A 12,478-nucleotide genomic window follows, 5' to 3' on the forward strand; every position below is an offset into this window, starting at 1 on the left:
ATCACAAGGTGAAATTCTCTGGGCGGCGTTATACTGGAGGTCAGACCAATCAGTTTCTTAGATTCATAGGTTTTAAGGCCAAAAGTGACATGTGCAGTGATGTCATATAGAATGAATCCAGATCTCTCATTCTTTAGGATCTCAGGCAGTGCCCCGTTTGATGTATCATGTGTGGGTGCTCAGTGCATAAAGGCAGGATTCAGTGTCGATCGGTTCTAGTCATTTGACATGTTAATGTCTCTGATTTTTTTTAGAAACTTTTACTTGTTTTTTCTATTTTCTCCCAAATTGTACTTAAATAAAAAAGTGACTAGCTCAGGGGAACTAATGGACAATCCTTGCATGCAAGCTCCCCTCAATCCACCCAGTATTGGCTCCCCAAGGCCCTGTCGCAAGAAGAGCCCCTTGGTCTGCTCCTGGCACAGACTGTGGAGGCTGATAACTAGATGCTGGGTGTGGGCAGGGGCCGGAACCACCCTTCCTGGAATTCTGTCCCTCTGCAGTCTTTGCCAGGGGCTCTGCTTGTGACAGGGCTTTGGGGAGTCTTTTTAAACCCTACAAATCAATTGGAAAACTTGCCCGATTGGGAATAGGAGGAACTTTTTTTAAGGCTGATATTCCTGGGGCTTTTGAGGGCCAGCTCCTTCCGACACCTTCATCCACTTCCCCCACTTGGGCGGTGGCTGAGGGGACAGGAAGAATTGCTGCAGGTGCCCTTCTTGCTCCTGCACGTTCCAGCCAGAGCCATGTGGTGCAGAGTGCTCCATGGCACAGAGTGCCCCACATGCTGGAGCTCCTTGGGCACAGCGCAGGGTAGCCTTGAGGCACAGGCATGCTAGGTTCCCCTGCAGCCCTGCAAAGGAGGAGGGCAGCATTCTTGGCCAGTGAGAGGGCTCGGTCCACGCCGAACTGCTGGATCAGGCACACAACTCTCCCCTCTGTAGTCCGGACAGCAGTGGAGAAAGTGAAGAGATCCCTTCCTTCAGATCAGCCCAGGAAGAATTACAAAAGCCATCCTTTGGTTTTAACTCCTCTTTTCGAGGCTCTCTGTCCTACAGAGAGCAGCAAAGAGATTGCAAACCTGGAAGAGGTAGGTGGTCTGATTTCAACAAGCCCTGGAACTATGGATAGGACTCTTCTGGAAGACTTTCCAGCCAGAGGTCCCCACTTGACGTCAGGTGTCCCACATCCAAAACAATCTCCCAACATAGGCTTCCAAGATTCTCTTTTGTGTGGGCGAGCACACCACTTCACACAATGGGGTACTGGAGACCGTGAAAGAGGGCATGCCACTGCGGGAAAATTCCCTTGAATAGTCACGAACATCCTAGTAGCTCTTGTGTCGTACCTTGGAGAGAGAGAGGGTTCTAGATTTATCATTTTTGGACAATCCTCTCATCTGATCTCAGACTCAGAACGCAGCCCTTCAAGGCCTATCTGACAGACTCTCTCCTGCAGAAGCACAGGGTCCTGATCAGCATAGAGAAGAATCATCCTTAGCTTTCTCAGCACCTTCCGTACCTGGGAGTGACCCTAGACATCAGTCAGGTCAAGGATTCATTTCAGAGGACAGAAAAGAAAAGGTCTTTTTGGGTGATTCATTGGGAATTCTCCCTCCAGACCTTAACTCACTCCTGGGCAAGCAGGACACTCTGCAATGGGCCACTTCCATGAGGTCCCTCCCAAAGCTTCTCCTTTCCTACCAGAAGGAAATTTCATCCAACCAGGATATATGAGTTAGTGTTCAAAACTGGTTCATGCCTCCCTCAAGTGGCGGGCTTGCCCCCCAAAGTTCCAGTGAGGTTTTCTAGTGTCAGAACCAGAGAGGCTGATCAATACGGACACCAGTCTCCAGGGCTGGGGGCTGACTCCAGAGTCTGGGTGGGGGAGGAGAAAGTAAAGAGTGTATAAATTTAGCTGGGGCTGTGTGCCATCAGGCTGCTTGTCACTCTCAACAAGCCGCCTGTAACTACCAGGTCCCAGCCATGCCACCATCAGTGCCACAGCCAGGGCATGACAACCACCAGTGCACCCACACTCCGCAAAGAAGTGGCTCCTGACATAGGCAGAGCAGACTCTAAGCTCCAGCAGAGTCCCCACCTCAAGGGAAGCAGGTCAGCAGACCGGCACTTTGAAAAATGTCATGGGATCCAGACTCTGTCCCCCCAAGTCCCTCCAAACATGCAGCTTTCTCATTGTGGGCCTTTTGCACCACAAGCCTCTGAAAGGTTCTTTGCAGAGACGAGGTCACAGAGCACAAGCCGTCAGTGCTTTCCTGGAATGACGGTCGGGCTGTCTTTATTCTCTCCCTCCCTTTCCACTATGGATGAAAACACTGAAGAAGATCCTGGGGAACAAATCCTGGTGAATCTGATTGCTCCTTACTGGCCCTGCAAGGACGCAGTTTCAGACCTGATTAATGTGCAGCTGAAGCTTCCTCTGACTTGAATACTATGGAAGGGATTGTGAGATATGGCCCAGTCCTTTACCCAAACCCAAACCTGCTAAAGCAAACAGTGGGGAAGCTGAAAGCAGGGAACTGAGCTCCCTAGGCTACTCGCAGCGTGTGCCAGGAGAGGTGAATCCACGCCAGAGCAGCCAAAGTGAAAGAGGAATTGGAGTTCTTGCAGGATGGCCTAACTGTGGGCCTTGAGTCCAAAATGCTGACAAGACAGGTGTTAGCCATCGTTCGTGTTCTGAGCTCCATGACAACCTCCATTCATCACTGATACAATTCGATTCCTGAGAGCAGTGACTCTGCTTAAGCCACTTGTAGTCCAGACTCCCAACATGGAGTTCAAACGTGGTTCTCCAGGGATGGTTTGGGCCAGAGAGGCAGACAATGCTGCCAGCGTGGACATATGCAGAAGCCTGGCTTTTCCATTCTAACTGAAGGACCCTAAAATAGTGTAGTCTAGTTGACTATTGAATAACGGCTTGTTTTGAAAAAACAGCCGTGAGTTGCAGCAAACTTCTGCTGGTTGTATGGCTCCCACCGTCTCCAACAAGCCTCTACACTCATTTAGCCCCACTGGAGAAGCACAGCGAGAAAGAGGTGGTGAAGCCAGAGTCCCAGTCTAAGAGTAGCAAAGCCGATAAGGGCTGTCCCTAGGCCTAGGGCTAGCGCTCAGGGGTATCCTCCCGAGGGCCTGTGTAAAGGTTGGAGGCACAGCATAGCCTGTGGATCTGTGCATGGAGCAAGGGAGAAAAAACATTGCAGGGGCCTGTGAGACCTCAGGCACATCCACACTCTCCAAGGGGATCGGGCACCTCCTGAGTTCCTGTAAGGCAGCGATGGGGCCTTGAGCCACACATTGACAAAGCACGGGAGGAGAAATACCAGGGCATTGCAGAATGTGCTGCGTCAGCAGCAGGCAGGGGCTCTTCCTCTGGGATCATCCTCCCACAAGTACAAACTGCTTTGTACATCCCACAGCTCTGACCGCCCGGCACAGAGGGGATGGGAGAAAGGAGAACTTGGTCTGTCCTGCCCTAGGGAGCATTTTTTGCGTTGGAGTCTGAATACTTGCATTCTGTATTGAATGGTCTTTTCCGTCAAAGTTGAGTTTAGAATTAAAAAGCTGGGCGATTTCTTGTATCCCCAAAGTTCTGTGACAACAAGTATCTCTACTCGGTGGTTGCATGCTCACCTTTCTGGGTAAAACATTGTCAGCTTTGGAAGCTATTGATCTGGTGATATCCAGGAGGGGCTCGTCTGGGCTCCTGCATGGTTTATGGGGGCAGAGACTGCTGGCGAATTCCAGGAAGGGCTGGTTCGGGCACCTAAATGCAGCCAAAATCTATTGGTCTGCCTCCATGGCCCAGGAAGAAGGGGCACGCCTCACAGGTCAGACTGTCGGACATGCAGGGTACCAGGAAGAAGATTCACAGGTGGTAATAATCCCTTGGTCTTATAGTGTCTTTATCCATAGATCTCAAAGCACTTTACAAATGAGGTTCATATAATTATCCCTGTTTCACAGATAGGGAAACTGAGGCACTGAAAGGTGAAGCGACTTGCCCAAGGTCATCTGGCAGGCCAGTGACAGAGCCAAGAATAGACCCCACGTCGCCTGAGTCCCTGCCCTGTGCTCTAACCAGTATGCCATAATTTTCCTATCTCTGGTTCATTCTTGGCCTCTCTACTAAATCCCTCAAGAACGGGGATACTGATAGTGCTGGTGATTTCTGTGCTGCAGACTCCAGTCTGGACTAACTGAGACCAGTTCAGCGTAGTCCCCTGAACAGGCACGACATGGTGGGAGAACCCTGTGATTTTCCTGGGAGCGCTTCCTTTTTTCTAGATACAAATCTCCGGAGTGTTCCATGCAAACAGGTGGGATTTGAGTGAGAGTTAAATTAGAAGTAAAATGGGACAGGTAGAGGGGGACTTGCTGCACCCCCAAGGGAGCCATTGTCAGAGCTGGGATTAGAACAGTGTAGATCAGCATCTAGCGAAAAGGAAGTGACTGTAGCTGTTGTTTTCCATGGCTGTTCTGATTAGGGGCCTCAAAGCTGCTGAGAGGTGACCTGTACAGGTCTGCATTGGACATGGTGATAGGAGATGACTGAGGTCAAGGAAGCTTGTTGCTAATCGTGTAACTACACGACAGTCCCAGCAAAGGCTCTTCAGCAGGTAATCGAGTCCGTTTCTGGCTCCATCTCTTAATGCTCTTGTTTTCTTTTTGCCCTACAGTGAGAAACGCCATCTGCAAGTCAGTGTTACCAATCCAGTCCAGTGCAGCATGCGTGGTAGGAAATGCACGGTCTCTGTGGAAACCAGGATCAACCAGACCCAGCCAGACTTCACCAAGAATCGTTCAGGTTTCATCCTGTGTGTGCCAGGGAATTAGCATCACCTCCACTAGAGCAGAGAGCCTTGAAAGGAGACAGACCCGGGCTTAGGTTGCCCTCCCTGTGCCTTGAGCTTTTCAAGGGAATTCATTTAGAAATGCTCAGCTATGACTTGCAGTCATGCACCTAACCAGATCTCTAAAGCTAGAGGTTTATCCAGCCCAAATTCAAGAGAGAGTTTCTCTGCCACATCCACCAGAGCTTAAAATAGCCAATCAGATGTGCCCAGCTTGGCAGGCCTGGACTCAGGAAACTGCTTCTGAGCTATTCAGCCGAGAGCATTTACTTATGGGCACTGCTACACCTGGCTTCCTCCCTTCCCCCCACTCTTCTAACCCTCTCCCACGTTCCCCTCTGAGTTTATCTCCATGTCTCAATCGCACAATATTGTGCAGCCTCTGTTGGGACCAAAGACTGGGGCTCGGGGAAGGAGTCCAGCAGTAACGTGACTTGAATTGGAAAGGCCAAATCTCCCTTGAAAAGGGAACCATATTTGCAAAGGGCTGGATTCCCTTGCGGAAGGCACAGAACCCACACTCCCCCCAGCCCCTCTCCGTCAGAGCTCCTGTGACTGCTGCAGGTACCTATAAATGCATCTCTAAAATAAGCCTGCTGCTTTTCCTGTAAGAAGTCTATTGGCCTGTGAGGAGGGAGGGAGTGGGGGAGCTACACTGGCATCAAGGGGGTGGAATTATAGATGCAGAGGGCTTTAGGCTGCCTTTGCTGTATAGAGCATAGCTGTTGTCTTTCCTAAGTGGTAACTGCTTCCTAAACCCTCTGGATTCCCAGCCTGCATTCTCCTTGCATGACCCATGTGCAGTGAGGGCTGAGGTGAATGCTGGCTGAGCTCTCTGCACGGTTGGGTTAAGGAGGTTTCCTTTCCAGGGTCTGTGCAGAGGCTCTGGAAACATTGGGTCCGAGGAGACCCAGCCCACAGCTCTCGAGTCTGTATACACTAACTCTGGGCAATTCCGTCCAAGCATAGAGAGAAATCCACAAACCCTGTTCTTAAATGGAGAGATTCCTCTTCTGCAGCTGACTAGAGACCCTCCTTAGCCATGCATTGGACACCTTCAGCACAAGCCCATGGAGCCCCTCTGTGCCTCTCTCTGGCCTTTCTGTTAGCAGCTGGTGCGTAGCCTGCGTGTCTGTTCCCCGTACCCTTGTGTTCCGTGCCCCAGGTTGGTACAGGGCACTAAAGTGCAGGCTTTACCATCTCTCCAGTCTCCTCTGCCAGAATTACTAACCAGCTTTTTATTTAATGTCAGTGGATTGTATGTCAGGCTTCTACTGTGGTACTTTAATGGGGGAGACAGTGACATTATGGGGCTATTGAGACTGTAGCTGGTCAATTCTGGCACTGCTGGTCAGGTCAGGATTCCAGTCTTCTGTGCTGTACAAGGCCTGCCTGGGGGATCTGTCCCAATGAACCCATCTTAGGGACCTCCAGTCCCTGGCTTCATTGGAGCAGTTGTTTAGCTCTCAGATCTGTATGTTTTAGCACAACCCCCCCCCAAAAAAAGGGGGGGGGCCTGAAGAGGCACTTCCCCTCTTCAAGGGCATGGTAGCTATCCTGCTCCATAGTGAATGCAAAGCCACCCTATGAACAGAGGGGAGGGTACGTGGGTCACAACAGTGTCTCTGCCCAGCCACTGCCAGGGAGACTCTAAGATTAATTGGTATCTGGAATAGAGGAGAGAAGCTACAGAGCTGTGTTTAATTAGGACAAGCTTAATTTCCCATTTTGTGTTTGCCAGAGTCCCTGTGGCATAGCCCCTTCCTGTGGCTGCTCCATCCCTTCCCCTGCTGTACATCGCATGATTGCAGTGCGTGGCCTCTAGCCAAGACCCACCGAGAGCAGCCCATTGTCATTGAGGAGCAGGAGTCCCCAGAGCCACCCTGGCACCTGCTCACTCTCCTTGTTTGCTGCACTGGATGGCCAGGAGAGATCCTGCGGCCCGGGACGCTCATGGCCTTTTCAGATCCCCCCGATGCTTTGGGAAGAAGCAATTATGGCTGTTGGCCAATGCAGGTTAACTGTTAGTGGCTGCTTTACCAGGGCCTAACACCCCTAGAGCAACCAGGAGCGTGGAAGTGACTACCCAGCCAAGCAATTGCTCCTACACATGCCAAATGTGTGTGTGTGCGTGTGTGTGCGCGCGTGCAGATAGGTTATCAGTAAGGGGCCTTTACCTCTCATTCTACTTATTCCCTGGCTTTTGCTGCTTCGCAGCAGAAGAATGCCAGTTCTCAAGCTGTTGTGCTAGGAAGGAAGATTTGATTTGGTTCTAATCCCTATAAAGCTGTAGAAGAAAAGGGGAGCCCTCCCCAGCCGCTGTGCCTTTCCATTTGCACTTTTTGCTTTTTTATGTAATTGCCCAAGTGCCTCCCCAGTATCACTAGTGTAGTAGCCACATCAGTGGGAAGAGTTTTAATTAGCACTTTGGTACAGTAGCCCTCCGCCGAAATGGTTGTATAGAATCGTGATGGGTGTGTTTAGGAAATCTCAGAACACTGCGAGGGGGGGATATTGTATGTGTCTTTATGAAATGAAATACATGATTTGTGCCTGTTCTGGTTTATATATATATAATCATGTTTTTCCCATAAATTAATTATTTCTAAATTGTATTCTGATTTTAAGCCTGGGGCAATAATGCAATGAACCTTTTTTAAGTAGTTGATACTGTAAAATATTAAAGGAAAAAGCCCTGCTATTATGAAACTGTTCTGTTTTGTTTACATAATTCAATATAATAAATAAAAGCACTATTAGTTGCACCCTGATATTGCTGGTCTCCCTTTCTTATAGTGGAGATAAAAGTCACACTGGAGAGAAGCATTTGTTGAGCAGGGTTTTCCCTGAGAAGTTTATTGAAGAAGAGTGATGTTTCACGTACTGCTGGCAGCGCATCCTGTGGTTCCTGCTTTGATTAAGTTAAAATGCTGACCTCTAACAATGCTCCGGGGGGCGGCCTGGAGTCCTTAGTATAGGGCTTGATGATATAGAAGCTGTTTTGTTAAACAGGCCTCAGTGGAGCTAGGGACTGAAATGAGGTTTTCATTTCCTGTCTTGCTCATTTCTTTACCACTTTCTCAACATCTGCTGCTCATTGGGGCTTATCTGAATTTAGGTGACAAATGAGGGGACTAACCCGGCCAGAACACCCCTCGACAAACTGCCATTGTCTGAGACCATCACGCAGAACAGGAAATGGGAGGATTTCTGTCAATGACTTGCCCTAATTAAACTGAATCTGAGAGGCCAAACAAATTCAGCCTCTTGCTTTCTCTTACTGTGCCACTGCTAAGACCAGAGACCCAAAGTGCATTTGCAGGACTGCCGGATGAGCGCGACAGACTTGCTGTGTGATTCAGGACATTCCTCACCCTATGACACGTACAGTCCTTATCCTGGTTTACTCCCCATATACACATGTACCAGGGAGGCAGGCATCCTTGTGCAGCTTCTGATGGGCTGAGTCAGGAAGGCCATGTCTCTCCTCTGCCTGTCTAATTTCCTTCAAAAGAGAGTGCTCTCCAGTCTCCTCACTTCACAGGAGATTGTGCGACAACCAACAGCAAAGCCATGAACCCAGGGACTTTAACATGATTAAGACTCTAGCACAACGAATGTGTTAAGCCCTCTATCGTTAAGGCAAATCCAATTATTTTCCAATGGCATGAATCATTTGTGAAAGGGGTCTTACACACATGGGCTGCTGCACAAAAGACTCTGCTACAAGCGGCTTCCATGTAATGGATGGTCAGTGCATTTTATTTCATCAGCACAGTACAAAAATAAATAAAAATAAGGGGAGGGGGCTAAATTACAGGCACACTGAGCTTCATGACAGTCGGTCAGATTATAAACCACACATACTTACAAACACACTGTACACACATACAAAATGAGACAAATATAAATTAATAAGTAACTATACCCACCAGTTTGGTCAACAAAGATCTACAGAAGAGATTGCACTAAAAAAACCAACATACAGATACATGTATCATTAGCAGTTTCAAATGTACATCGATGAAGAATTTCAAGTGAAAAAATGGCACGTTGTTTTCTTGTTTTCATTTGCAATTTTAACAACTGTTGGAACAGAACTAAACTAAGAACTGTGCACGGTAAGAAGAACCTATCAATCCCCAGCGCTGATGAGAAAATGCCAGCTCAGATACTGAACTATTTTGTGTTGTGGGTTTTTTTGTTTGTTTGTTTTTGTGCATGGGTTTACAACAGAAAGTTGTAAGATTGTTTTTGTTTGCTGAAGACACACAATGCTTCTGTTTGCATGCACAATATCACTGTCAAAGCCATGATGAAAGAATAAAGAAGGGTTTTTTGTAAGTTAGTATTTTTTTGTTCTAAAAGTTTTCTTTATAGCAGCATGTAAATTTCTTTCATTGCTTGCACACTCAAGTATATCAGTTGATCTGTAACACAATACTTATGATCAGTGCACAATGGGAACAATACATTTCACATTGATGTCATAATACAGTAGCATTTATTTCCCTTAATCCAGAACCACTCACGAAACGTGAATCTCATTTCAAAATAAATAAAGGGGGGGAGGGGGGAGAGAGAAGAAAACACCTCTCCCAGACACAAAGCTGGAAGCCAGTCCGTTATTCCAATGCCTCAAGAGACGTATAGGATCTGACCTGTTCAGTCCACCTTAGGAACAAGGTGACATCACACTGCCACATTTTACACCATCCATTTAGAACAGCAACTCTGCAATGGAGGGAGCTGAGACAAATATGTACAAAGACCAAGAGGAGAATTTATTTTTCCCCCTGCTTTTGCTAATAGGTCTTCCTTTCCCCTCCCACCCATCACTAATCAAGTGGCTGCGGATTTCCTTTCTTTCCAGCTCTGGCTGAAGAAGTGTTAGCTTGTGGTCTGTGTTTGTTAATGGTTCAGCTTTAGAGCAATGCAGGCTCGCCCTTCATTTGCAAGTCCAGCTCCTCTCATGTCCAGACCTTTAATTTCACAGCTTTGTTCCTCTACATTTCAAAATGTGCTTGCTGCTCATTTGAGAAGCAAGTACAATCTGTTCTAACCCTGTTAAATACAAAGCCCACCCTCCCCTCCCCCGCTACCAGAATGCCCGCATCCTTAAACCTAGTGTTGGATTTGAAGACGCCTATAGAGATTTCAAACCAGTCTGTGTCTGCAGCCATATTACATGCAATGAAACACTAGTCTTGGTTTTCCTCACCATCTGGCACTGTAAGAAGCTATAAAGCCAGAGGATAAGATTACCTGTGAGCTTCAACCCAAAAGTGAATTCACTTTTCAGTAGCATTAAAGTGTGTGTTAGCATCTAGAACCAGGAACCCTGGTCTTTTAAATGACATGGTTAACTCAATCAGTAGGATTCCAAGGAAAGAAAAGCTGCATTACTATTTCTAGTGTAGGCTGTAAGGCCCAGTCCCCTCTGCCCACTTGGTGATGAGCTTTTTCTTTCTGAAATTATTTTAACAACCTCTTTGTCCCCTATGTTTCAATAAACATGCTGTACCCGCACGCTGACATCAGAGGTAAACAGCAGACATAAATAGGCCCAATTCCACACAGAGTGATCAGGTAGACTAGGGAAAGCAACTGATAGTGCCATTAAACCCTACAGTAGGACACATCAATACAGACCACTACTGCTGCAGTTCAGAAAACATGAATAGAATAATGTCCACCACTTGTGACAGGACCAGGGTGGGCTGCAGATAGTCATGTTACTGACTAGCACAGAATTATTTGCCATTGCAAACCAAAACAATAGCCACAGGTGTGGTCTCACCAATCCCAACCTGGCCACCTCACCTCTTGGTGCCTTGGCTGGTGACACAGCATTCCAAACTCGCCTTAGACGTAGGCTGCAGCACTGATCATGAATGATAATTCTATGCCTGTGAGGCACTGTTTTGCCTGCTCAAAGTTGGGCTTTCCCGAATCTGGGAATTTTGAAAATTAACTGTGTGAGCCACCAATGCAGAGTCAAAGGTGTGTGCAATTCCACCTCTCCCCCACTCGCCTTCCCAGCTAACTACACGTTACATGCAATAAGTCCCTTTTGGAGTTTGATACTGATTGTTTTTAAGGTTAATTTTCTTCGTTTTGTGCAGCTCTGAACCCCCGCCAGCTTTAAAGCATTGGATCCCTTTGTGAAATGCCAGATGCTCAAGACTCCATTGGATTACCCCATCCCCACACCACCAGGCCCTTCAAGAAAGGAAAGGCCAGCATTTCCTTCAAGTCATTTTTTGAAGCCGCCTGTTCACAAGGGTGAAGACTTCTGCGTGGATAATGCCTCTAGCAGATACTGTCTGGGCAAAGGGACAGCCAAGCCCCCACTGAGCACTTGGTGCTATGGCCCAAGAAGTGGAGGGAGCAATGGATCTCCAGGCAGTTACAGAAACCAAACAGATACTGGCTACAACAACAGCTTCACACCCACCCCTGTGGCTGCAGCGCCGCTGGAGGCCAAGCCGGGCTGCAAGTGTTCAAAGGTCAGTGCTGCCAGCTGGGGGCTGGGCGGCTAGTTCCAAGATCCACCCAACCGCCACCTGTGTCTGACAAAACAAAGCACCACAAAGGTGCCCCGGTCCCAGCGGCGGGGGGCGCTCACCGGTCCAGCCCGATGAGGAGCCGGCTCTTCTCCTCCTGGCTGCACTCGTTCTTCAGGTCAGCAAACACCTGGGTGAAGTAGTGCGGGTCCGCGTTGATCTGCAGCATCTTGGGGCTCATGAGGTTGATGATGGAGAGGCAGCGGTCCCAAAAGGCCTCCTTGCAGCTCTCCACCAGGAAGGGTTTGAGCGGGTAGGAGATCTCGTTGCCCATGTAGGAGTAGGAGAGGTACAGGCAGGTCAGCAGGCTGGCCTGCAGGTCGTGGTCGGTGGCCACCTCGGCGGAGATGACGTCCCGGCACAGCATGTAGAGGAAGACCACGTTGGCCGGGGTGATGAAGCCCTGGTCCTGCCAGCCCTGCAGGAGCAGCGACCTGTCCACGCTGCGCAGCCACAAGACGGGGTCCGTGGGCGAGAGGTGCTTGAGGCGGTAGCAGCGGCGGCACAGGAACTCGCCCAGGCAGCGCAGCAGCTCGCTGGTGGAGGCCTGGACGATGACCCGCTTCGGGGTGCCGGCCGCGCTGGGGTTGGGCGGCGCTTTGCGGCCGGAGGACGCTGCGCTCTTGGCCGCGGAGAGCGGCGGCGGCGGGGCCGCGGGCTGCGCGGGGGGCTGCGCGAAGGTGGCGAGGTTGGCGCAGGACAGCGACTTCTTCAGGTTCTCGCTGTTGAGGTGGGCGACGTTGCTCTGGTAGCCGGCGCTGGGCTGCACCTTCTTGGAGTGTTTCTTCTTGGCCGAGACGGCGGCGATGCGCTTCCAGGGCAGCGCCGCCAGGATGGGGTTGCGCCGCACGCTGCGCTCCTTGGCGTTCTTGCTGTTCTGCACCGCGGTGTATTGCCCCGCGCCGGCCGCGCCATCCTCGCACAGCGGCGCCTTGCGGTAGCTGGGGGACAGCGACAGCACCGTGCCCATGGCGCCGCGGGGCGCCCGCCGCCTCCGGCCCTGCAGCGGGGGGACAACAGCCGGGATGGGTCCCCTGCGCGC

At 49.8% G+C, this 12,478-nt stretch overlaps 2 protein-coding genes across 2 annotated transcripts in view; one reads left to right on the plus strand and one right to left on the minus strand.

The window, feature by feature from the left end:
• Positions 1-5,762, plus strand: part of MYO1D (myosin ID) — a 337,265-nt gene extending 331,503 nt beyond the window's left edge. The window contains exon 22 of the mRNA XM_026658646.2: positions 4,697-5,762. Coding sequence (XP_026514431.1) covers positions 4,697-4,853 — 157 coding nt within the window. The 3' untranslated portion in view covers positions 4,854-5,762. The remainder of the gene's footprint in view (positions 1-4,696) is intronic.
• A 4,215-nt stretch (positions 5,763-9,977) lies between these two features.
• On the minus strand, positions 9,978-12,406 carry CDK5R1 (cyclin dependent kinase 5 regulatory subunit 1). The gene has a single exon (XM_024219165.2). It carries the CDS (start codon positions 12,404-12,406, stop codon positions 11,495-11,497), a length of 912 nt encoding a protein of 303 aa, XP_024074933.2. The 3' UTR covers positions 9,978-11,494.
• Positions 12,407-12,478: the final 72 nt, after the last annotated feature.

This window comes from Terrapene carolina, unplaced genomic scaffold, assembly GCF_002925995.2.
Source record: "Terrapene carolina triunguis isolate 2854851 unplaced genomic scaffold, T_m_triunguis-2.0 Scaffold495, whole genome shotgun sequence".
Taxonomy (NCBI): Eukaryota; Metazoa; Chordata; order Testudines; family Emydidae; genus Terrapene; species Terrapene triunguis.